Raw genomic sequence first — 27,026 nt, 5'->3', positions numbered from 1 at the left:
CTAGGACTTTTGAGAATTGCAGCAGAATTCTTGCCAGTGGTATAAGATGATAACATAATACAAGGGCGTTTGGCTGGTTCTCAAAGTAGAAAGTGGTCTGTAAAAAGATCAGGGTGAGAAGTGGACTCTCCCTATACAGCATCCTTTGGAAGGGGACTGAGCAAGTGACGGGGGTGGGCCAAAGCCCTGGTGCATTAAACTTTCAGGGGAAACAGTGGAACCAACTACAGAACACAGAGCAGGAGAGGAAACAGCCCAGCTGACCTCAGGGGTTCAGTACGATTTGGCCACCCCATCAGATTGGCAGAACAGTTTTGAATGTTGCCTGAGCATTTATTTTTTTTCAAGAATTTCCATGAGATGAAAAGTAGCTATTTAAAGTGATGTAGGTAGGCTTATTCAAACAGTGTCCCAAAGAACATTTGGTTCCACATTTGGAATCACAAGTGAAATTAGAGTTAAAACCGTTAAGGTGTATGCTATTATTCAGTTTGTAAAAACATTTTAAGTTGGTGAGAATATTATTTTCAGATCAATTGGCTTTGTCTTTCTTGCCATGGCTATACTTCCTGCTTCACCCTCGGCATTTCCAGTGCAGCCAAGAACCTCACCAGAAAGCAGATAGGGTGCCTGTCTCAGATTCGTTTAAAAATGTTGATATTTTATTGTTGAAAGAACCCAGATAAGACACAACAGAAAAATAACAAGAAGTGTTTCGCACACTCATGTAGACTTCCATCCCCCGTACGTGACTCTGGTACTTGTCAGTCATTTAGGAGCTTCCCCTCATACGCCTGGACTGAGCCTGGCATCGTTTTGTCAGCAGCCCCTTTCGTCAGTTGCTGGAATAGAGGCATCTGAGAAAGATCTAGAACCCTTTCTTTTATCCACATACTTCATATTATACACTTACCGTTTAAAGAAATTTGCATAATATAAAGATTATCTAAGTGTCATCTGTGGCTTCAGGTATCTTAACATCTCAAGTGATGTTCAAGCTCCCAATTACATGAAAATCAGCTACTTGATTTTCAGGCCTGTGCAGTGTCTTGCACAATTCTGTGAATTGGTGAGTTTGCCAAAGCGAAGGGGAAATGTTTGCTGTGTGCCCCCTGGGTCTGCGGGCTGCTGGAAGGAAACCGTGTCCTTGATTGTTTTGGCTTCTGAACAAAAGATCACGGCTAGTACTTTCCTCTTTCTAACAGATGAAGACAGTGAGGAGGAGGAGGATGTTCATTTAAAGAACCGTCCTTCCCACACCCCCAGAGCTGGGGACTGGGAAGACGGAGCACTCGGAGAACACAGAGTGTTAGCTCCTCCACTGAGCGGGACCCAAGTTGCAGGGGAGTTGCAGGGGCCGCGTCTCTTTTCCCCTCTACACATCGTGGCTCAGGGGACAGGCTGATCTTTGCTCATAACTGTGGAGTCAGCTGTCCGGGGTGCTGACAGCTTCCCTCTCCGTGTACCTTTCCATGTGTTTGCTGCGGGTGGCACCTGGTGCATGACATGAGTTTGTGCTTTAAGCCCTGTGCAGAGTTCCCTGTGCCTCTGGGCTCTTCGACATCTGCTTCTGGGGAGTGTCTGGGCCAGGCTGCAGTCCTTCTTCCTGCAGAGCCCTGCAGACACTGGGGCACAGAGGCCAGGGCCTCTGCCTTCCAGCTTGGCTGTGAGCTCGTATCTGCTGCCCGCTCTGCCAGGAGGCGAAGGTGGGTCAGACGTTGCTCCGTGAGCCTTCTCTGACTCTTTTGAACTTTTTATCAGTCCTCAGAGAGATTCAGTCAACCTCCCACTACTTGTGCCCATGTGGCCACTCAGACTAGAACGTCAGCTCAGAGAGAGCATACCTCCTAAATCAGCGAGACATTTACTGTGGTAAATGGCTCCCTCTTGTCAGTTGCCATAACAGAAATACAACTGAGAAATATGCTCTTAACAGTTATGGTGAAAAGGAAGTACCGATGTAGCCAGGTCCCAATTATCTAAGGGCCGCTTCTCCAGCTTGCGAGTTCCGTTGCTTTATAGTTCTGTCTCTCCTTTTGCTACTGCGTTCAGGGTGAACATCGCAAAGAAAGAATGCATACCGTTCCTGTTAAAAACAACAACAACAACAACAACAAAACAGTCTGATCAGAAGTCTGGAGGAATTGAGGCTGAACCCTAAAATGAGATTTGGGATTACCTGTGGGTTGTGTTCCTGGCCCTCATAACTAGAAACACTCCCCAATAGCCTGTATACTCCCCTGTTCTTGCTCAGGAAGATTTATCTTCAGCAGGATGAAGAGGGGATTTGCTGTTAGTTTTTCTGCACAGGAACTTTTCCTACAGATTGCAGAAACTCTGGCCTTAACAGCAGCACATTCCAGCAAAAAGAGCCAGGGCAAGGGTGAGACTGTGTAGCTACTGTGTAGCGTTGGAAAATAAACTTCTCCAAGGCTCTTCTCTCTCTCTCTCTCTCTCTCTGTCTGGTACAGATAAGTGTAACTGTCAGAGTTTTTGACTGGACTGCAGTGGGACGTGTTCACGCGGGACTAGCAAGGGACCAACCGGGCAGGCACTTCATCCGGGTTAGGTCCTTGTGAGAGAAAGCCTGTGTGCTGCCCACTTCCCTGCTGGGAGTTTGGGGCAAGTCGTGGCCTCTCAGTCCCTTTCTGCCCTCGCCTGTAACTCGGGGACAATGATGGTCAGGAAAATGTAGCTTTTCCCCCGAAGGACAGCAGGGGTAAGTGAGGTAGTGTACCCCAAACCCAGAGAACCCACAGCCCAGCCTATGATGAGTGCCTTGTAAGCAATGGCTAATTTTTTGGAAAGTCTATACTAAAAACACCTCCATCAGATGTATTTGGGTAAAAAGGAGATTTTGTTTGTGAAAAACATTTACCGTCCTGTATTTATTTACTCTTTGCACAAATATGTATGGCAGACCCTGCTGGGTGCCAGACCCCAGGTGGGTGGGCACCCCTGGACCATCGCCACCAAACAGGAACAGGAAGTGTGGGAATAGTACCAAATAAGCCCGGTTCCTGGGGTGGATGACTCTTGGTGAACGGGGGCTTAGAGCCGAGGAAGCAAAGTGACGTACCATCCTTCCCGTTTCACGGATGAGGAAGTGAAAGGGCAGCACTGACTGTAACCCACCCAAACCTTAGAGGGTCACTGAGAGCAGGCCTAGCGCAGAGTTCCCGGAGGCCAGACTGTGGGTCAAACCGCAACTGCACTGTAAGCTACACAGAGGCAGAGGGTGGGGCTCCCCGCTGGTGTCCCCACAGCACCTCGAAAGGCCTTACAGGGGGCCAGAGATGCTGCCTCCTTGAACTGAATTGATCTGAGCAGAAGTCACGCCCCAGGCCCCAAACAGAATATACCGCTCTCTGACTCAGTTTGGTCTGAACTATAGTGCTTAGCACAACTGATGTAAATCATTGCCTATTAAGTATTCGTCGATTGATGTATTGACTATGTTTGACTGATTAACTGCATTTTATCAATAATCTCTAGTTACACACACGTACGCAGGCACATGCCCCCATTCTCTTCTTGTTGGGAAAACCAACAAATAAAGCAGATCACACCCAGGGTCCAGCACGAATAACACCTGTTTTTGATCACAGACTCTTTTCTTACAAAGTCATAAGCACGTAATTCTGTAATATCACAATATCACACTCCAGCGCCATATGACATTTTAGGTGAAATGTTCACGTTGCTGTCGGTCTCGTGTGGAACATCCACGTACCCTGCCAACCCCACCCAAGCAGGCCTGACCTCTGACGAGCCTTTATTGCTGCTCCGTTTTCAGAATCACAGAGAGTTTGGCCCAAGTAACAGACTGAAAAGGAAAAACCAGACCTGGAGAATGCCCTGTGTATTGGCGTTTACATTGTCAGGCTTGTGTCTCCTTTCTGTCATTTCACAGCTCCTGAGGTCCTCGCCCAGAGACCTTACAGCAAAGCTGTCGACTGCTGGTCCATTGGGGTGATCGCCTATATCTTGTAAGTATTGCTTGCCACCTTGGCTTCTTTTCTTCTTTTTTAATATTGTGGCAAAATATAACACTGGTTACTATTTTAACCACTTTGAAGAACACAGCTCAGTCATGTTAAGCACACTCACATTGTTGTGCGACCACCTCCACTGTCCATCTCCAGAGCCTGTCGTCTTCCCAGATGGACATTCCGACCCCACTCAACACTCCCCATTCCCCCTCCCCCAGCCCCTGGCAACACCCATTCTGCCTGCTGTCTGTGTATTGGACTACTCTAGGTCCCCCCTGTCAGTGACATCACACAGTATCTGTTCTTTTGTGACTGGCTCATTTCACTGAGCATAATGTCCTTCAGGTTCATCCATGTTGGAGCCTGTGTCCGAATTTTTTTTGAGGCTGAATAATATTCCGTCTTGTGTGTATAGCACATCTCATTTATCCATTTACCCAGCACTAGACACTCGGTTTCTACTTCTTGGGCGCTGCGAGGATGGGGCTGTGAACATTGGTGTGTGAACGCCCACGCGCGTCCTGCTCCCGGTGCTTTTGGCCGGGGGCCCGGAGGTGGGAGTGCCAGAACAGGCGGCGATCTCCGTTGGGCTTTCTGAGGATCCCGTGCGCGGTTTCCCACGGCAGCCATGCCGCTTTGCATTCCCAACGACAGTGCACACGGGTTCCGGTTTCTCCACGGCCTCATCAGCACTTGTTATTTTCCACTTTCTGAGGGTAGCCATCCTTACACGTGTGAAGTGTCCTCTCATTGTGGGTTTGTTTGCGTTTCTGCTGTGGCTCATGATGTTGAGCATCTTTTCACATGCCACAGTGAGGGGAACAATGTGATGAAAACCCAAATTTAACCTTTAGATGTCTCTTTTCTTCTCAGACGACTAATCTCCGCTATCCAGGAAATGCAGTCCTAGGTCATAGGATTGTTGAAGTTATTTCAGGACAATCAATTTTGGGTTTTACTGTTATATTTTAATTTGCTTGAGTCCACTGTAAAGTTATTCTTGTTGTAATTTCTCTTTCCAACACTTATTATCAAACATATTTTAGGGTGGATTTAGGTTAACTAGTTTCTGTAAATGATAGAAATTAATTTTTCTTCCCTATTGCCCCCAAGAAAGAGAACGTTTCCTAACAGACAGAACCCACACAGTGAAAGACTGTGATCAGTAGGGGCTGTGATCGGAGAGGGTCTGGCTGTGTGTGGCATCCTCAGGGAATGCTGGGGACACATCCCCCCACCACACACATCCCTGTATGTCTCATGACCCGAGAAGAAAATGGTCTTTTATGACATACATTCAACTGGGCAGCTTCTGTAAATGGCTAAGATAAAAGAATAGGGAGTGGTGGAGCAACAGGTTTGCGGGGATAGATAAGATCAAGAATTTCACTTTGGGCGGGCTAAACTGGAGACCCCTCCGAGATATCTGTGGTGCAGTGTATGCCCATGTGGGGGTCCAAGGTCCAGGGCAAAGATACTACCAAATGGATCTGGATCTGATTTGAACAGTACTGTATCCAGTCCTTATCATTACAGTGTACCGTGCAGCATTTGACTGCAATTCAAGTGTAGTATTAAGTAAAGAAATACTGTATTTTTTTCTATTTTAAGCATAAACATGATAGTTACCCAGTTATTACTAGCTTTGCTCCAGGACTTAGTCTCAGGTTAATTTCATGACTGTGTCAGACTTCAAAATATTAGCCCAGGCTTCTCTTTTCCTTGGTGCCTTCCAGAGCTCTGAGAGCCTCCAGCAAAGAGTGAATAGACTTTGGACATCTCAGGTGTACCTTCCAAGATGTTCAGATCCTTGAGTGATAGGTCATATCCTGGAGATAATTTGCTACATAATATGGCTGTGCTTGGAAGGCCACCAGTTTCAAATTTATCATTATCATGTCAACAGCTAGCATTTCTTGAGTACTTTCTCTATTCCAGGCACTGTGCTAGGTGCTAAAGATATCAAGGAGTCAAAGACATGATGCCTCTCATCAGAATATTAACAAGGTATATGGGTCAGGGGACAAGAAATGTCACGAGTACATTAAGTGACATGCAGGGAGGCTTGTGTACTGGTGCACACGTTCCTGGGATGAAGCACCACTGAGGACAGGGGCGTTCAGGAAGGAGGAGGCACCATCCCAGGCGTGTCTAGAAGGCTGGAGGAAACTCACATGAGCAAAGAGGAGAGAAGAGAACATTCTGACCAGGGGAAAGATGCAGGCAGTGGAACAGGGTGCTGAGGTATGGTCAAGGGCTGATGGAAATACTCCCTTAAAGCCCAATGGCCTGGGTTGGTGTTCCTGGCACAAAGCTGGCTCTGGGTGTTAGGAGTCAGAACTTGCAGACATCAGTCTCAGACTCTTGCTGCTTCCCACTGACCTACTCACTGTGCCTGGTCTCCCCATTCCCGTCCTTCATCAGAAGATGTTGGGCAAGGCTGCCAAGGAGGCTGTGCCCAGCACTTGGCACCCAGGGGAAGCCGGGCATCCCAAGGGGATCTGTGCAGGGCTCCTTGTTCTTCGCATTGCCTGTAGTGGAGAAGAGGTTGGCCTCTGCAGGTTGCTTGGAGTGCGTTTCCATTTGACAGACTTGTCACTGATATATGAGATGGCAGCAAAGGTGGCTGTGACAGGTCACGGCACCACATTTTCTCCTCTCCACATGCCATGGAAACATTGTCCCTGCTGCCGGTGCAGACAGTTGATAAATTGGTTCCCTGTTGATCTCCGTTTCTATGTTATCCATCATTTGGAAGGAGAAATATTTTTTCCTATGAAGGCTACTCATTTTTTAAAGCACATCTGATGGGTCCTTATCCTTCCAGGAATCTCCCTTTGGGGATCAGGACTTGCAAAAACATCTTTGCCTGCAGAGCTTAAGCTGCTGGGGAGGACTGAGCATGGAACGTGCTAGACACCCTGATGAACACATCAGTGTCCCGTCCGATGGGGTGGGGTCAGCTGAGACAACAAGTTCCAAGGAAAGAAATTTCTCCACTCAGAATGCAGTTGGCATTTCGCTGACCAAACTTGATTTGGTGATTGCCTGTGGACTGCCTGCCTTCTCACAACTTCAAGGAGACAGATGATTTAGCAATCACTTGCCTAACTTATGCTCAGGGATACAATGTGCTCTGGAAAAAGGCAGGGAATTTTTACCAATGCGGAAACTAAGGGAGGTCTGAAGGAGACCAGGCATTAGAGCGTCAGGGCAGGCCGGCTGGTTGGGGTGCGCTTGCGTGGACAGCAAGGGCACTCACCCGTGTTGTGACTTCTGACCCTTTGCAGCTGGAAGAAAGTTCAGGCAAAATATTATGGTAATCTCTTTATTTTTTGACTGGCCTCCTAAACTGTTCAATTAATATATATATATATATATATATATATATTTTTTTTTTTTTTCCTTTAGAGAGAGGGGAAGGGAGGGAGGAAGAGAGGGAGACAAACATCAATGCAAGAAACATTGATCAGTTGCCCCTTGTACATGCCCTGAACCCACAACCTAGGTGTGTGCCCTAACTGGGGATCAAACCAGGGACTCTGCTCTGCAGGACAATGCCCAACCAACTGAGCCTCACTGGTCAGAGCTATATTGTCCACTTTTTAGAACTAAGTCACATAAATATTGATTGGCCCGTGTACAGAGAACAATTAGAGGTATTTCCTTGCCCCTTGCCTCTTTTGTTAAGAGCGGAACTAGAATTGCCTAATCGTCATGCTATGTTTTCTAACACCAAGGACGACCTTCACTGAGGTAGTTAGCGTTGCTCTTCCACACAGACAGCTGCCTTTCTGACCTGTCCCAGGAGGAGAGCACAAACCCAGCTTCTGTCAGAGAGAATGTGGTGTGATTATGGAGCCCCGTGAAATAGCCAAGCCTCAGGTGTTACGGTGCTTGTTACTACCATCGATATGAGCAATGTTAACACTGATAAGAATAATTAACTGGTGTTGCCAGCAGGCAATCATGTTCTCGTTATACTCACAGCTTTTCAACATGGGACACATTTCCTCCTTTAAGTTGCCATGGGCCTGTGGTCCAGACTTCGGCTTTAGAAGTTTAGAAGTTAAATTAGAGGTTTATTCATCTTGCTCAGTCACTCCCAGTGAATTGATTCATACTAACCAGAGTCAAAAGCAATTTGGAAAAACAAAAAACTGGAGTGTCAATTGACTAAATCACAATGAGATTTGTGTCCTGAGAGGTAATTGGAGAGGTGCGTCATCACCCTAGCATGTTCTCTGCCTGGTAGGAAATGCTCCGTGAGAAAGCAAATTAAAACCAGAAGTTTCCTTTAAGCACAAGGAACCCGCGCAGGGGAGCTGGATGGCCTCAGCTGTCTTCATGAAGCCTATGGCCGGTGTCCGGTCACCCCATTCCTGTAGGCGGGTCAGAGGGGCCCCATGCTGATCAGTTCTTACAACTCCCTCTCCCTCCTCCTGCCTTATCAACTAGCCACCGGCCTGCTCTTTCCTTATTCTAGCCTCGTTGTCGTTTTTAGTTCAGCAGGCATTGATGGATGGATTGCTATAATTCTAGGTTTACTGGTTTTATTTCACCAACTGCACTTCAGTGTGGCTGCTCTCCAACAGTGCTCAGAAAGGTGCCTAATTTCCCCTCCATACTCTGTCCTGAGTGAACCCTGGTGGTGGCTAACTGCCTTTTCTTAGCTTTATTCTCAGACACAAGTGCTGCTTGACCAGATTTTCGCTTTGTTCATGGGCCTGTGATCCTCTTGCCACTGCTTCAAGAGAAAGACTTGATTAGGTGTCTGTTCACAGCTGGTTCATCTCTCACCCCTTGGAAAAGAGTCAAACAGAAAATACTCTTTGGTTTCAAAAAGAGGGTGCAGAGGTATACACAGTGGTGATGGAGGGAATTTCACAAGTGTGCAATTGAGATCAAAAGAATTCTGCATTTTAGATGACCGTAGGAGCAACTTCCTGCCAGTGACTTCAGGGAAGGTAGAATCCACCAATTTACATGACTGTCTTTGCAAAGATCCTTGGGTGGAGAAGGCACCTGGAGGGAGAAGGGGCAAGGAAATACCTCATCTGTATCACTTACAGCCTCTGAATGGTGTGGCTTCGAGCTAGATAGAGAAACATCTCACCCCCTCTGCTCTCCTGTTTTCATCTCCTGGAAACTGTCATCCAAGTAGCAGCTAAATGCTGTGGAATATTTAGCCTGGAGAAGGGAAGGCAGGGGGTGACATCCACTCCCTTAACTAATGTTTATTGAGCCTAATGTGAGTCAGGCGGTATGATGAAGCTGCAGAGATGGATTGATTACCTCCCCAGCCCTGGAGCCACTTACTGTCTGCTGGAGGCGACAGCCAGTAAACAGATAAGCTACGATCCAGTCTTGCTGGCTGTCACTGAGAGACATGAGGGAGGGGTTGGGAGAATGCCCAGGGCCGAGCCGTGAACCCTGCCCGGCTTGGAGAAAGGCTACACGCAAGGAGTGACCACGACCCGAGGCAGGAAGGACTGTCTTGCAAAGCCGTTTTGCAGGGAGGTTGATGGTTTATCATTCAAGACTCAATTGTCTAAGGATCTGGTGTGTGTGCCATGTTTGAAAAAAGATGTACCAGTCCATCCAAAACATGCTTTTAAAAATATAACTTGAAAGATCTGACCTAGCTTTGAACACTTGATATCTAAAACCTGGTGATGGAAAAAATATAATTATCTGAATTATCAGATTGTTAATTTTCTAGTGCCATACTGAGCCAATGCAAGATCAGAAGAGGCCTTATTATTTTTAAATGTTTATTATCTGGAATGTACCACAGTAGCACAGAAGCAGGAGGGGGGTAGCACACAGACGGTGAAAAGATCCCAGAAGTGCACGGACAGGTGAATGAATGGCCAGCTCGCCAGAAGGTACAGCAGCAAAGTTGTGAATCCAGACCACTTAGTCTGGGTTGGGACTGTGACTAAGAGGTGCAGATACGGAAGTGGGAAGGGGGAAGTTCCGCTTCACACCAGCAGTTCAGGAAACACTCATGGGGGTGGTGGGAAGACTTGGGGCAGACCAGAAGCACCTGGCTCAGCGCCCGATAGCACAGTGGGCCACAAGCCTGGGCTGGGTGGCACAAGAGACCACTTTCTGGCTTCCAATTTCCTGGCCATGCTCCCGAGGCTTGTATTCTGGTCCTCAGGAGTACATTGTGAGATAGTAAATGAACCCAGGGCATAAGTGAAAGGTACAATTGAAGGCTAAGGCCAACAGGATGAGGTACCAAGGCATTTTCCAAATGCACGTTAGTCTACACAGACTTCACATTGCTTACCAATCAGATCATGACAGACAGAGAAGAAAGGAAAGAAGCTTGGGGGGAGGGAGGGAGAGAGGAAGAGCCCCAGGACCAAGAAACCCATGTGTAGGAGCAAAACTCAAGTTGGAAGTCTGCCCAGTTCAGAATCATCAGTTAGCGCTCATGTTAATCACGTCCAGACTGGATATCGGCGCCCCTCGGGGCTTCAGCATGAAATACATCACTCGTGAGAACTAATTTTAGCTGCTGAAAGTCTGCTGTGTTTTTCCTAACACAACATTCCTGGTGGTTGGAAGCTCTCCTCACTCCTCCCCCTCCTCCATGCCACTGGTAGCATGCAGAGCTGAGAGTGGTCCTGCATGACCTTCCTTCGGACACGTTTCCCCCACAGCAGGAGGCACAGCCCCTCTGTGTTCATCCTCCAGACTGCCCAGAGGTGCCGTCCATTGACTGATGCAAGAATCAAAACATTATTCTCTTGGGAGTGGGACCATGGATGGCGCACAGCAGGTTTGGACAATGTATCATCTAGTCCAAGCCCGTGCTGCGTCTGGTTTTCACTGTTTCACCCCGAGGTGGGTATGCTGCTAACTTCTCACACTTGGGGAGGTGTTTGGTCTTCTCCTTCTCCCTTACCAGCTCCCAAGCTCCCCACTTCAGTTGTGCATAAACTTTCTAAGGAATGTTCCCTTAGAAATGTTCCCTTTTCCTCCTCCAATATTTCTTTCTCTCCTAGATCTTTTCTTGACCTGCCTACTCATTCTCAGCTTTGAAGATATTGTCCACATCTCAGGGGCTGACACGAGACACTTATCCACTGCATTCTCCTCAACAGCACGTAACTGAGGTCTGCCTGCATGGTTTCCCTAAGGGAACCATTCCCTGATCGCTTCACAGTGTGCACGGAGACGGTCAAATGCACAGTCACTGATGTGACTGGCTGACGCTTTTGTAATGACTCAGGTCACATGGGTCATTCTGGTCTATAAATGCGAAACCTGTTTTGCTCAATAAGTCAACCTTGCAACTAAGCACAAGAGACTTATCAGCTTTAGAGGCTTTGCTTTACTGTATTATTTTTAAAAAATAATTCAGAGTAAGAGGAATAAAACCCAGATTCCTTAGCACAGGCCCCAGACATTCATTACATAAACGGTTAGCTACCTACCGAGTGTCAGGAAGGAAGGACAAACGGTGCCGCCGAAACACAGGACCAGAGCGGCTGTGCATGGACCAGACTCTAGTTTCCAAAGGAACGCCCAGGTCTGGTTGATTCTGTAAATGGTTTTCAGAGGCTCTGGTCCTGGTCTGGCCTTTGTATGGTGTACCTAGTTTGCAGTGTACAGAGAGGTTTGTCATTTCAGTCCTTTTCATGGTACTTTGGTCTAATTGCATAAAAATACTTCTTCTTCACAAATATGCCTTTGACTAAATGTTCTCAAGAAAGCTTGAGCTATTCCTAGAACTGAGAGCTTCTAAGCTCAATGCTTGGAAACATTGGCACACAAAAATCAAATCTTAAATGAAGGTCTCTAGTACATTCTGTCCTCATATTCATAACACAGTGCACGAAATAAGGGCCAGGGGCAGCGTCACTCTTTCTCCCGTCTGGAATACATTAGAAGTGTGGGTCAGAATGTATGCTCAGTGATAGGTAAGTCTGAGACTAGGCACAGAATTTGGAAATCATGCACTCTCGTTCTCCCATTTAGCATATAGGAAATTAGACAGAGTCCTCAGGGCTCATCTACCCCTCTCTCCCCCTTATTTTGTTCTTCCTGATGGGAAGCAGTATCCCACGTCAGGGTATTTCGGCTGAAGGATGCTGAAGAGGGTTAGATGCAGCTGGTGGCCTGGCCAAGGGTGAGGGAGCTGGCATTTAGTGATTGCTGAGTGACAGGCACTTTCGTGTGTTATGTCTATTTTCTATCTATCTCTCCATCCATCTACCTATGCATGTGTTTCATATATAATACGCATTATTAGGTAGCATGTGCTATACATATTATAATACCTCTGTATAAGGTGGGCATCCTTTTCCTTATTTCACAAAAGAAGCAGACAAAATCTGGCTATGTAGTTTCTCCAAGGTCACTCAACTGGCGGCTGTTGGATCCAGGACTCGAATCTTTGTCCACAGCCCTGGCTGGGGAGCCCACATGATGAAACCTCTCTGAAAGCAGAGTCGGTGTCGGCCCCCTGAGCACAGACCTTTCCTTGAAAAATCACTCTCTCCTCCAAAGCCCTTCCGCCCAATCAGATTAAGACTGCAGATTCTGGGTTGCCACTTTTGATGATTGTAACTGAGAACTGTGGCACTCAAATCCTTTTCGTATAAAATAGTTAAAATAACTTTTGGCACTTAAGAAGCACATCACAGCTATTGAGAAAATTCGCTTACATAAGTGACTTGATTACTCAATTACACTGGGTCAGTGGGGCATGCCGGAATTTCTGCCCATTCCCACGGAGGCCCGCAAGATTGAGATCTTCCGTCCTTTACATCCCCTTGCAGCTCTGCAGGGGGGAGCTGCACGCTGAAGGAATGCGCTCATATTGGAATGTGGCTCAGCACGGGCTCAAGTTCACATTTCCCCATCCCTCCCTCCCACAGGCAGGGCCGCTATGGTCCTGGCCGTTCTCCCCCCATCTTGTCTCTTTCCAGAAAGGAGGCTGGATGGAAGTTAGGTGTTGATCTTCTGACTTCAAGTACTCGGAGCTGCTCTTTATTTCTTCAGCAGCTCTTCCTATCCTTGTTTCTGGCTCCATTTCCTAATTTGTCATATATGCAAACATGACCTGACTGCAGAGGCAGGCTCAGGAGAAGAGCGTGTGTGGAGTTGCCCCATCTTTCCTGTGACATATCTGGCTTCAGAGCTTCAAGGTTAGTAATGTGACTTGGCTCTGGAGTCGGACAAGGAAAGTTAAAATTTTGTTCCACCCCTTAGATGGGAGCAAGTTGCCTAATCTCTCGTGCATGTCCTCATCTGGAAATGGGAGATTGAAATGTTTACCTCACGAGCACGCATTCAGTGAGACAATATGTATAAGTTGTGTAGCTCCATGCATGGAACACAGTAAATGCTCAACAGATGGTGGCTATTGTCATTAACTTTTATGGGACACGCACTGCATAGTTAGTTTTTGTAGAAAAGTCAATATTCTAATTGTCCTATTCAAATCTGGCTGGACACCGAGGAGCGAGAACAGAAGCTGTCTCCTCCACAGCTATAAAACCAGCGTTTGGCCTGACGTTGGCGCTCAGTAAAAATCTGTAGAATTGATCAAAGTGGCTTTGTTTCTCTCATCGAGAACCCTGGGCAAGTAGATGGGCAGATTTGTGCAGCCATTGTCCTGAGGCCGTCGCTTTCTCGCTCCGGGACTCAGTTCCCAGTTTCCCACATTGGGGGTTGGACCAGATGAGCACTTCTGGACCCCGGGATAAAGTTCTGTGCTCACCCCCCTACTGTGCAGTCCTTCTTCAAAAAACATACTTTCAGCTTCTGGTTTGAAGGCTCAAGGGAGGATGGGGGTGCCATGTGAGGTGCGTCATCACACAGGCATCTGCTGGCTGGAGGGGGCCCAGGGGGTGGGCCCCTGGAGGAACCGTCAGGGCACTGCACAGATGTGAGTGCAGAGAAGGCGTGTTCTCGTTCCAGTCTGATTTGAAGGATGCCACTTACAGGCGATGCTGTTGGCAATTAGGAGGCTGTGCTGCGAAAATTGTAACACCTGGTAGAGTTTGGCTAAATTATTTTCTTCAGAGCAAATACCCTACTTCTTAAGTCAACTTTAGTATGTGCTGTTGGGTGTGCATGCACACCTGCGTGCATAGCTGTTTCAAGCATCTCTTGACACTTATCACATAATAGTGAATCAACAAACATTTACAGAAAACTGTTGAGTGCTGATGAAAAACACAGAAGAAACACAGTATGTGACATAGTCTTTTTCCTCTGGGAACTCAGAATCAAGGTGGGAAAATAAATGTGATAACCATGAAATAATCCCTGTTTACATTTTTTAAAAACATTTTATATATTTATTTCTAGAGAGAGGGAAGGGGAGGGAGAGAAACACCAATGTAACAGAGAAACATCGACTGGTTGCCTCTTGTATGCGCCCCAACCATAGACAAACCCACAACCCGGGCATGCGATGTGACCAGGAATCGAACTGGCAATATTTTACTTTGCGGGACATGATGCCCAACCAATCTGCACCAGTCAGGGCTTTTTCATATTGTGTAAGCAGACCCAAGAAAGAAATGGAATTGAGGGGCAGTGTAGCAAGTGGGCAATTTTCAGGGAGGGGACCGGCCAGGTCGTGTGGCAGTCCTGAAGCACTGAAGCCTGGGTTGGCTGACTCACTGTTGCTGAGTCTGCCCTGGCTGAGTCCCAGGACAGCAGGGATGAATGAGACACTGTCGCCTCCCTCAGGGAGCTCAGAGCCTCACAGAGGAGGTGATGGTTGCAGATCTCAGCTGACATGGGTGCCTGGGCAGTGGGCACATGGGGCAGGAGTGCCTGCCTGGCTGGGGTGGGAGTCAGCAAAGGCATTGTGGAATGAGGACCACCCACACAGAACTCTGGGAGCCCTGTAGGCACAGGGAACAGTGTGTGGACAGGGATGCTGTCTGGTGACGGTGAAACGCAGTGGCTTCCCGTGACCCAATCCACGTCATCTCTCCTGTCTATTTTTATATTTTTTGTTTCTTTTGAGTTTCATGTGGAGTGTTGCCCCTCTCCCCAAGCAGAATGGTGGCACCACGAGAGTAGAACTCTGATGGTCTCATTCAGTGCTGCGTCCTGGCCTGGGACATGGCCGCGCCTGCTCAGTGTTGGGCACAGCCAGAGGACAGATGCTTCTTTTTTGTCCTCTATCTTAAGTGGGGACCCAAAGCGTCTGCCTGGGGGAGGCAGATGTGGCCCAGGAGAGCTGGGGAGGCTGCAGCAGGCCTGTGCTGTCTTCTGGGTTGGAAGGCAGGAAAGGGCAGGCGGCTGAGATTCAGTGGAAACCTGGGAAGGAGAAACCAAGCATATGGCCCCTGAAGTGAGGTCAGTTTTGTTCATGCTGGGGTCTTTCTAGAACAGGCAAAGAAACAAAGTAGCCGCTCAGATACAGCCATCTGGTTGAAGCTAAACTTCCAGGTAATTTGAATTCTCATACCCCATACATATACACTCATGCTTTATATGCCAAGAAAGTTTCTGAAAAGCATCCACAGGAAATTAATAGCAGGAGTGGGAATGTGGGTCAGGAAGGAAGTTTTCCCTATACTCTTCTACTCTTCTGTATTTGAACTTTTTAACTATGAGCATTAATTCCTATGTAAGTTGGTGGGGTTTTTTTAAGAGCAAAGGAAAGATACTTGGGCTCTGCCCTTAGAGATTTGGATGCACACAGTTTGGGGAGGATGTGGGGCATCTTAAGGTTTTACTTGTTTCCCAGGTGACTGATGAGCACCAGGCTTGAATCATAGCACAGGTCCTGCCTCCTTCCGGGAGCCCTCCCTGACCACCCACTCAGGCTTCGCACTCTCCCCGGAATTCCTGCAGCAGCTGCCACGGAGGAAGTAACACACACACGTACACCCTACACCTTGGGCATCGAGGCCAGCAGGGCTCGCTTCCTACGCAGCTCTCGCAGCCAGCAGCACCTAACACAACGCTGCAGCTCCACCTCACCTTAAAAGTTGCCTTCTCCAGACTGCCATCTGTGGCTCTTGACGTGATGTCACCAACTCAGAGTATGGAGGGCTAGGTGGTAGGTGCTGTAAATGCGTCCACCTGGGCCTGAGTAATAGGGAGTAGTGGAGACTGTGTAGAACTGGCTGGATCGACACTAGCTATGGACATTCAAAGTCACGTTTGTTTTCAGTCACTGCTGGCCACACAGAACCTCTGTGGGCCAGATTATGCCTGTGGAGGACCAGTCTGCATCTCTGGTATCTATACATTCTTGCTGTGATCTTATCCACTTTCTCAGCTTTCATGCAAATACTCATGGCTTTAACTCAGCATCCCCAGGCCAGAGCAAGTCCCTGGCTCAGGCTCTTGTCTTCACTGCCCGCTGGCTGCCTTCACATGCACCTGGTCGAGCTCACCACAGCCTGAATGGAATTGATCATCTTAGCCTCTGTTGGATTTTGGCTCTTTGAGTTGAGAGGAACAAATTCTTTCCAATTACCTTAAGGAAAAGGGATTTGTGGCACAGCTTTGTGTGGACTGTGCAGAAGTCCCCGACACTGTTACGGCCCCAGGCACTGGCCCCTCTCACAGCCTCACCCCTGAGCTGCTCTTTCCCTCCTGGCATCTCTGCTTCTCTCTCCATGTCTGCACCACCAGCTCCCACTCTTCCCAGCGTCCCTTAGTCTTCTGCCCCAGCCAAGGCAAGCCCCAGTGTGGTTACTAGAGCTGATTACTACTGATGTCAGACTGTCTCCTGGATCCCCACACACTGCTGCTCAGAGCCGCCTCCCTGAGCAGGGCCAGTGAAAGGAGAAGTTGGAACTGCCAGGTGCTTGGTGACATATTGGGGCCAGCCCTGGACCCACTCTTCCTCCTGTTTTCTCCACCACGGAGGATGGTGGCTCCAGTCCTCCTCGCCAGATACCTGGCATCTTCCTGGCCTTCCCATCCCACATTGGAAGACTCCAAAGGCCTCTGGTGCTCTCTCCACAGACTCCTTTTGGAATCTTTCTGTTCCCTGGGTCCAGCTGCCATCACCCACAGCTACCTGTCCTCCTTTTGCCCGGTACAGTTGCTAACTTGTCTTCATCCCTCAAATCTACCTTCCCCTAAGCTGCAAAGCCATTTGCTCACGAACCTCCTCCACCCACACCTTTTGGGGGCTTCCTATTACCAGAGGATAAACTGTCTTCCTTCCTATGGGGAGCACAGCCTCCCTGGTCTCACCACTGTCCATTTCACCAGCCTTATCCCTGCTACTCACTGATGTACATTTTACACCATAGCAGCAGCTTATTACTCTTAGATAATTGTTCTTAATAAACTGTGCTCTTTTATGCCTCCATGCATGCCTTTATTCCCAGTTAATCACTCCCACCTGTGGCCCCCTCTGTTCTCCTATAAAACTCATCCTCTGTCTGAGACAAAGCAGAGACATCTGCTACTTCCAGCTCTCATAAAACTATTTCAGTTCAGTGCCCATGCTCTCTTTACTCATAACAACCTTTGCATCTGTCTATTATTGTCACTGCCTCTGCCATTATCTGTTTGAATCTCTCCCTCCCACCGGACTGAGCTCTTGAAGGCAGGAACTGATTTTTATTTATCATCCTATCTTCATTATACTTGTATTTCAAACCCAGTATCTGGTATATATAGATGCCAAGTAAATATTTGATGAACAAATGAATGCTATGCATGAGGCACACGTGGGACACTAAGTAAGTCTGGATATACTGGTCGATTAGAAACGATGACCATGGAGTACTGTGAGATTCGAGTGGAAATGCTTCAGCAAAGTCGCTGCCGGACGACAGCCATTCCGACAGGTGTGCGGTGATGTCGTCTTGTGGTTTTGATTTGCATTTCCCTGATGATTAGTGCCGTTGAGCTTTTTTCACATACCTGTTGGCCCTCTGTATATCTTCTTCAGAGAAATAAAAAGAACAAAAGACAAAGAGTGCTGGCAAGGATGTAGAGAAACTGGAGCCCGTGCATACTATTGATGGGAATGAAAAATGGTGCAGCCACTGTGGAAAACGGTGTGGATGTGTCTCCAAAAATTAAAAATAGAACTACCATATGATCTCTCAAACCCATGTCTGGGTGTGTTTCCAAAACAATTGAAATCAGTATCTCAGAGAGCTATTAGCAGCCCCATGTGTATTACAGTGTTACTCATAATACTCAAGGTGCAGAAGCAACTTCAATGTCTGTCGACAGATGAATGGATAAAGCAAATGCAGGACACACACAAAATAGAGTATTATTCAGTGTTTTTAAAGAAGGGATCCTGAAATGTGTGACGACATGGACACAGCTTGAAGATATTATGCTAAGCAAAGTCAGTCAGTTACACAAAAAAAACTACTGCATGATCCACTTAAACGAGGTATCTAAAATAGTCAAATTCGTAGAATCAAAGAGTTGAACAGTGTCTGCCAGGGGTAGGGGGAGAGGAAACGAGGAATAATCAATGGGTGTAAAGTTTCAGGTGAATAATTTCCAGACATATGCTCCACAACACTGTGCCTGCAATCAGCAAGGCTGTATTATGCACTGAGAAACTTGTTAAGAGGGTAAATCTCATGTTAAGTTTTTTTTACCACAATAAAACTGTTTTTAAAGAAATTATACTCCCTGCCCTAGCTGGGTGGCTCAGTTGGTTAGTGCATCATCCCAAACAATAAAAGGTTGCAGGTTCGATCCCCGCTTAAGGCACCTATGGGAGGCAACCCATCAGTGTTTCTCTCTCTCTCCCCCTTCTCCTCTCTAAGATCAATAAACATATCCTTAGGTGAAGACCCAAAACATAAAATATTCTTTTTAAGTTTAATATCAGCCTGATATTAAACATGGCTGGTACTTTTTTTCTACTACTACTGTTTTACTTAATAAAAATTGTACATACTTAAAGTGTATGTGTGTGATGATTCGATGTGCATATATACGAGTGCAATTGTTGCTAACAGTCAAGCTCATTAACACATTTTCTTCCTCCACTGTTATTATTTTTTTATTCTGCACTATTTATTTTGCATTTTGAAATCTACTCTTGTAGCAAATTTCCAGGATAAAATACAGCACTAGTGACTGTAGTCCTCGTGCTTCCCATCAAATCTCTATCTAGACTTACTCATGGGACACAACTGTCCCTTTGTGCCCTTTGACCCCTGGTAATCACTCCCTGAGTGATTAGCTCTCTGACTCTGCATATTCGACTTTTTTAGGTTCTACATGTAAGTGAGATCATGGAGTTTTTTTCTTCATAGTGTAGTGTCCTCCAAATTCTTCCATGTTGTTGCAGATGGCAGGATCTCCTTCTATAAGGATGGCTAATATTACCATATATATATATATATATATATATATATATATATACATACATATATAATTATATACATAGAATTTTATACACAATTTCTTGATCTATTCATCAGTCAATGATCACTTAAATTATTTCCATTTCTTGGCCGTGAATAATGCTGCAATGAGCATGAGGGGGAGAGAGGGAGACAGAAAGACTTTCTGTGTGTCTTCGAGGTACTGACTTCATTTCCTTTGGATGTGTACCCAGAAGTGGGATTGCTGGACCATATATTCTATTTTTAATTTTCTGAGGAACCTCCATAGTGTTTTCCATCATGGCTGCACCATTTTTCATTCCCACCAGCAGTGTGTAAGGGCTCCCTTTTTTCCGTAGCCTCACCGACACTTATCTTCTTTTATTTTGATGATAGCCATTGTTACACGGGCGGGCTGGTACCTCTTGGCCTACCACCACTCCAATACGAGCCCTGTCCTGGGCGTCCTGCGTCTGCCTCTGGTACCAGAGCTCCAAGCATGATTAGAACCGTAGGACGGAGTCCATGGATGAGCCCTGTGAAGGCGTGTTGCCCGTATTGGACATGGCTGTTGGTCCTGGGGTTGGCAGGGTTTGATGTTATTCTGAACCATACTCTTATGCTGGAACAGCTGGGAATGGATTTATTTGCCTTGAGTACCTGTGGTGAGATAATTTGTAGATTATTTAAGTGGCTGGATGTGTAAAATAATCACACAGAGATTGCACCTGCAGATGGGCAGGGCCAGGGCCGCAGATGTCACCACAGTGTCCTGTGTGTGGAGACAGCGCAGAGCTGTCTCTTCCCCCGTCTGGGCCTGCCACACGAGCCCACTGACAGAACAGCCTGGCCAGGGGGCTCGGTGGCATGTCCCGACCTGAGGGAGGTTTGGTGACTTCTGTTTGCCCTTCTGTTCTTTTACAATCCTTATTTTGAAATCTTCTTTTTACAATTTAATTTACTTAGTCTCTAAGCTAGATCTATTTTTTTCTTCCATCCTCAGTACAGGCCCATAAACACAGCATTCTATTTCTCCCCCTCCCCAAAGAAAAGAGCTAAAACCAGAAGAAATTAGGACATACATTAAGAAAATTGGCACAAGAAGAGTACGTCTTTCTTGGAATTTTCTTAAAGATCCTTTTTCCTTGAAAAGAAAGCCAAGCTGTAAAGTAAAACGTACTCCATTGTTAATAAACTAAAATTCAGTTATTTTCCAAGACACACTAACATTTTGCTCCGTCTGCTTTTCCTAATACGCACATTTCTTTCAGTCCAGGTCCTCGTTATGGGAAGCATTTACATGTCCGTCTCCAGGCTCCAGGGTTTCCTGCACAGTGAAATATGCGCTCAGTGGTTTCAGAAGCACCGGCTCTTAACTCATTTCACCAGGAGCAGCAGATCCTTAGAAATGAAATTTTCCAGGCACTTGGACCCTAAATCAACCTGGTGGGGACAGACGCATTAGAACCCTATCAGCCCGAGGCCTTATAGCCTTTAAAAATGTCATCAGCCAGTCCCCTGCGCAGCCTCATGTGGCTGAAGAATGCCTGTACCAAGGCTGTTTTAAACCTTTATTAAATTTCTCATTTGCCTGCAGCCTCATTCCTTACAGGCCTGGAGTCTGTTGGTTGCTATTAATTTGTTCTCACTAAGCTGGTCTCTAGGCCATAGCTGTGTTTTCAACGAAGTTTGGCCCTGTGGGAAGATTCGGGGCTCATGTGGGGGCCAAACTCCCACTGTGGTTGCCACCCTCTGGCTTGTCCAGGTCGAGTTCTGTGCTCTCCACCTTTGCACCTGGCTGTCCAGAATCTAGCGCAGCTTTCTGCTCTGTTACAGCCCCAGCCTCAATCCTACCCCTTCCCGCCTGCCCCACCCTACCAGGCCTGTCTGCCCCACGCTGACCTCTTGTACCTGCTAAATCTTCCCCAGGGCCTTGACCAGCCAAACAAACTGGGATAGGGAGTCAAAGAACCACTGCGTCTTAAAACCAGAAAGAATATTGGGAATTTTCTACTCTGTCCTCTCTATATTCAGATGAGAAAATTCGGGTCCAGAAAGTATGTCAGGGGCCTATTAATGGCGAAGGGCCCACCAGAGGCAATAGCAGAACTGGAGTGAGAAACTGTGACTTTATGGAATGAATTGTATTAGGGGTATTTAATAAAAATGTCTCTTCCCCTTATGTCAGTCAGGTGATGGCTGGTATCTCCAGAACTAGATGTTGCCTACAGCAGCATCCCAACATCCAATTTAAAAATAACTTTGAAAGAGTTCAGCGGAAAAGGGTGATAGCATTCTAATTTATGCTGACTTCTGCTTATGCCTATTGCATATTAACAGCAAAACTGTAGCCTTTCAAATACCTGGGTTCAGCGTGGTAGGATGACAACATGCAGTTTAGGGTGACTTTTATCCCACTGATAAAGTTTCCTTTTCTTCCTGTGATGATTTGTTAAACAAAGTGGACCTGGAAGGGGCCCTGAGGTGTACAGTACACTTGAACTGTGGTGGTTTTCCCTGTCGCGTTATCTATAGAGGGACAGCATTGCATACGATACAATTTATACGCAGTGACATTTATACACAGAAGGCTGTCTGAGAGGTTTTCAGGGTCTAAGGGACTCTGTGTTGAATGATGTGCAAAGAGCTAAGGTGGAGTTTTTGCTGTTTACTAGATGACAAACCAACTTCCGTGCCGGCAGAACATGCGATTCCTTTGCTGAGACGGTCTCTGCAGTGCGCACAGTGCAGGGAGTCTCTGCGGCAGGAAAAGGGCCCTTCCAGCAGGTGGTCTAGCCAGCACACTGGAGCTGCCGCGTGTCAGACCCTTACTTCGTCTTCTCTTCCAGGCTCTGTGGCTACCCTCCTTTTTATGATGAAAATGACTCCAAGCTCTTTGAACAGATCCTCAAGGCGGAGTACGAGTTCGACTCTCCCTACTGGGATGACATCTCAGACTCCGGTAAGTCTGTGCGTGGCTCCCGCCTGCCACCCAGGGGAGTTGTATTGGGACAGGGGGAACAGGGTACAGGATGCTCTGCCCTTAGGCTTGACTTAAAAAGTGAAGGTCAGACTTGGGATAAGGGGCCCAAGTCAAGCCGTGGGACAGGGACTCAGTCCACCACCAAATCCTAGCCTCGCCCTGGTCTGGGGGCCCCAGGAGTGCTTCCTCCATGCTGAGCACCGTAGGCTGTGTATGCGTGCTGCCTCACTCACTCCTCAGGACCACCCGTCAGATGGTGTTACTGCTATCCCCGCCTGACAGATGAGGAAGCGGAGGCCCAGAGGGTGAGATAACGGGTCCCAAGTCACACAGGTAGTGAGTGGCAGAGCAGGGTCTTGCACCCAAGTGCCCCCCCCCCACCCCGCCCCGAGCCCACATCTCAGCCCCTGATATGTTCCCAGGGAAGTTCAGTGTTTCTTCCTCAGGGGTGAAGATCAAAACCAAGGCCCAAGGAAACTGATGAGATTTTTCAAGTTGACAGGAAGAGGATAGTGGCAATCTTCCTTCCTATCAAAGAGGGTGGTATAAGAGTCAAATAAAATAATAAATGAAACAGATCTTTATACTCCCCAATGAACTACTCAAATGTTGCATTTTATTATGTGTCATTTCCTCCTAACTGGAAACATCCTGCTTCTTCCCTCAATCTTCCCAAACCTGGAGGACAGTTCTCCAAGGCCTGCAGGAAAGAGCCACGTGGGCAATATTTCACTTCTGACCTGGGGAGGGCACGGCTTTCCCTTAGAAGCCCAGGCCTATGGGCAATGAGCTGCCGGACCCTGAGAGCCTGCAGATTTCTAGCCTGGCCCACGATATCATCTCCTGATTCTGTGACGTGGTCTCACATGTTCTCAGTGTCCTGCTGTGGGGTCATGCCCCATTCCGGGCCTCCAGACCCTCTCCACTTTCCACATGGGCACATCTCACTGCATCACCAGTCCAAGGCCTGGCCGGGTGAGCAGATGCCCTGGAGGTTTTGTTGGCTCCATGGCATTTAAAACACAGAGAGGAATCAGCAAAACAGCTCCCTGTGACAGCAGTGAGCAGAATGAAAGGCTCCTGGTGACCAAGATGTTTCGTCTCAGAACCAGAAGTGTCACCAGCTGCCAGAGGAAAGGAACTTTCAAATTGGGAAGTCAGGGTCCCAGGCCTGGCATGGCTGCCTCCTCATTGGCAGGTCCCCACTTGGAGCTCTAAACCTTGGCTTCCCTTTACCCCAAATGTTGGCACCGTGTCCAAAGTACTGTCACATCTGTGGAGGGCCAGTCCCATAGTGTTCATGTTACACACGACACTCAGAGACCGCTGGTATCCATCTCAATCACAGAGTGATTCCTTCCCTTGTGCTCTTTCTGAACAGCGAAAGACTTCATTCGGAATCTGATGGAGAAAGATCCAAATAAAAGATACACATGCGAGCAGGCAGCTCGGCACCCATGGTAAGAAAGAGCACCCACAAGAGACCGTGTATCCCCCTCCGTCCCCAGGTAGACCTCCTGTTGGCTGCCACTCACTGTGAAAGCCACAATAACGGCTGCATTTCACTCTGGCCAGTGGCCTTGATCCTGTCCCCTCGCCAACACCTGAAATCCTTTGTTCCCTCAAGCTCACTCTTCTAAATGGACTAACGACAAGCTAAGTGTGCAAAAACTGGCCGTAGCTTTTTGGCTTTATATGACTTTGGGGGGCGTCATTTTTATTGAAAGTAATTGCCCAACGAGGCGTTCGGGTGGGAGTTTTGTCCCCTGAGTTTATTACTCAGTAGCTAAATGAATTGTTATGAACTATATTCCTTTTCAGATGCATTTCATGTTAGTGCGATTCCAGCTCCAGGGGGGCTGGTTGGCAGTTCATGGCATCCTGTGCGCATTTCCAGCAGTGCCCGTGAGGCCGCCTTGTTTTTGTGCCACTTGCTCGATTTGAATCCACCTTCACTGTCCACTAGCTGGGACTTTGGGTTTATGCTTCTCGGAGCCCCACTTGCCCGTCTTTCAGTTGAGAATACTGACACCCACGGGACAGGGCTGACATAAGCAATTATGGAGATAATGCATGTGAAGGGCTTGCACAACGTCCGGCTTGTAGCAAGTGCTTCCTTACGCCATTATTTCTAAAGTAGCATGAGCATCCGTTTTGGAACAAAGGCCTGGGCTAGCAAAATATGCCGCATGACGAAAATTAATTCTGCCCAGGAAACATGCTAGAAACCTGTGCCCTGGTTTATCCCACCACCTGTCGTAGCCTGTCCCCAGGGCCTCGGGTGCTGGTTAGCCCCCCAGAGAGGACCTGCTCGGGGCAGTGCTGGGACCCGGCTTCACAGCGTGTCATTTATAATGACAGCTGTCATTTGGGGGGCGCCTGTTATGTTCCAGGCACTGTACTAATTGCATTAAAATAGCATCTCATTTTATTTCTTTCTAATAATCCTGTAAGGTAGGCTTTAGCTCCATGTCAGTGGTGTAAGCAAAGGGAAATAGAAAGATAAAGTGACTCAACCAAGAGAGTACAAGTAGACGATGGCAAAGCCAGAACTGTTTCCAGCCAGAACGGTGGGATTCCAAAATGAATGCCCTTCACCGGCGTGCAGATAGGCAGCCTGTAAGGAAGCAGTTTGGATTATATACCATCCCGGTTTTCTTTCTTTCCTTTTTTTTTCTTTTGGACAATAGGTCAAAGTAGGTTACCATAAAGAGAGGGAAGTTTTCTTACTTTACAAACAATAGGCTTTAAAGCTGTAGGACTTCCCCCCAGTTTTACTGAGATATAATTGACATATGGCACTGTGTACGTTTAATGTGTACAGCAGAATGACTCGACATATGCATTTATTGTGACGTGACCACCACAATAACTCAAGTTAACGTCCATTGCCTTTATATAGTTACAAAAATTGCTCTTCCCTTGAAATGAGAACCTTTAGGACGCAGCGTACGGCGCTACTAACCCTGGTCATCATGTCGCACATTAGGTCCCCAGCATTCGTTTATCTTGTATGTGCGGGGCTTTGGGGATTATCTTATAAAGGAAGAAAATCACCTCAAAGGAAGGGAAATGACTTGCTTTCAAACATTTGTTCATTAGTCCGGCCTCACTTTGTGGAAGGCAGGGAGGGGGCCGGTTTCTCCTTCCCCAGCCATTTTGAAAACCTGAGGAAAGGAGAGGTCTTCTTGACTGAGGAGCCTGGCAGAGGGGCAGGGTGGGCTCAGCAGAATCAGGAAGGACTTCCCAGAGATGCTGGGTCTGGTGCCGTGTGAACCCTTTCGCCAGGTCAGTGGGACAGGGAGGGGAATCCAGGCCAGGCAGGCGACCTGGCTTCCACATGGGGCTTCTACTGCACATCCATCCCTCATGCTGGTAAGAAGGACAGAGAAGGAAGCAGGAGATGAGACAGGAAGGAAGCAGAACTAGGGTTCTGGCACAAGCCCTGAATAGCCTCCTTAAGTTCAAGTCCTAGTTTCACCACTATTGCTGAGTGGTGGGCATGCTTCTTAACACTTTGGGCCTCCCCTGTAGAATTGAGATCATAGATAATAGCAGTAGCTATCCTACAGGGCTGGTCTAGAGGTTAAATGAGATACTACATACAAAAAAGAAGAGTACCTAGTGCCTAATAAACTACCTCTGGTTACAGGGAAGCACCTTGATGGGGTTTGTTTGTCCTGTTAAGATTGTTCTGAACCTCAGTCTCCAGTTTCAGTAACAAGCAAACCAAAGTGACAGTCCTGGGCATCAGTGCCCCAGGTGTCACAGTGCCCCATGGCAATGGCATTGTGCCCACCTTTGGGACCTGGTGCGTTAGCCAGGCCAGGGTGGCACCTGCAGCCCTCTTCTCAGTATTCACGGAGACCTCTCCCATCATGATTCCACCGAGCCAAGCTGGAATTAGGACACAGCCCAGAAGTCTGGGCAACCCCTGCCTAAGACACACACAGTCATTGCCAAGCCTGTCTTAAGAAAGTAGCTAGAAAAATGCAAAATCAGAACCACAGAAGTAGGGCAGCCTGCATATAAAACACCAAAACACCAAAAAGCGAGGAGAGATGAGTTTGATGCTCCCTGTGTGGAAGAGGACACAGTGTGATTTATAACATATATAATATTTATAATAAATACCATCTGTAGTGCTGGAATAGAGGTAAAAACTGAAAAGCCAGAGCGAGTAGGAGATCTGCATGAAAGGTGACTGTCCATGGCCTTACATGTTTGTGTACAGTGTATGTGGATTTATAAGGAGATTCACCCATATGGGAGGTGTTGTGCATTCGTAGGAAAATTGAGATGCCAACTAAGGCTCCTTCCAGTTCTAAGCTTCCATGTCTCCTGTTGATGAATAGTGCTGAAGTTGGTAGCACTGAGCATCACGAGCATCACATGTTGCCATGGTAACTTCCCTGGCTCATGGTGAGCAGCAGCCGCCATTCCATTGTGGTGCCCACAGAAGGAAGATCCTGTCAGGCCAAGGGCAGCTGCACCTGCAGGATGACTGCCCACCAGGAGTCTGTAGACCACCATCGTCTGCCCTGCTTGATTCTTTCCTAGCACAGCATGCTCGAGCACTGTGGGATGTGAGTGCGGAACATTCCTGAAATAACTGAAAGTGTGCATTTTCCTTCCATCTGGGTCCATGCTCACCCACGGAGAAGGGAGTCTCCCTGCCTGCTCACCAGTCTGTTTGGTTTGGAGCGCAGCTCAGCCCTGTGGCCATGCTCAGCC

General features: G+C 47.5%; 1 protein-coding gene across 2 annotated transcripts in view; it reads left to right on the top strand.

Annotated features, from left to right (window-relative positions):
- CAMK1D (calcium/calmodulin dependent protein kinase ID) overlaps positions 1 to 27,026 on the top strand; it is a 380,703-nt gene that overhangs the window by 341,980 nt on the left and 11,697 nt on the right. For both annotated transcript variants that reach the window (XM_037066002.1, XM_037066003.1), the window contains exons 6-8: positions 3,914 to 3,989; positions 22,159 to 22,271; positions 23,674 to 23,752. In XM_037066002.1, the coding sequence (XP_036921897.1) occupies positions 3,914 to 3,989; positions 22,159 to 22,271; positions 23,674 to 23,752 (268 nt within the window). The remainder of the gene's footprint in view (positions 1 to 3,913; positions 3,990 to 22,158; positions 22,272 to 23,673; positions 23,753 to 27,026) is intronic.

This window comes from Sturnira hondurensis, unplaced genomic scaffold, assembly GCF_014824575.4.
Source record: "Sturnira hondurensis isolate 20B ecotype Veracruz unplaced genomic scaffold, ASM1482457v3 Scaffold0016284, whole genome shotgun sequence".
In the NCBI taxonomy this organism is placed as follows: Eukaryota; Metazoa; Chordata; class Mammalia; order Chiroptera; family Phyllostomidae; genus Sturnira; species Sturnira hondurensis.
Note: the sequence above shows the minus strand (reverse complement) of the source record. Positions and strands in the feature narration are given on the sequence as shown.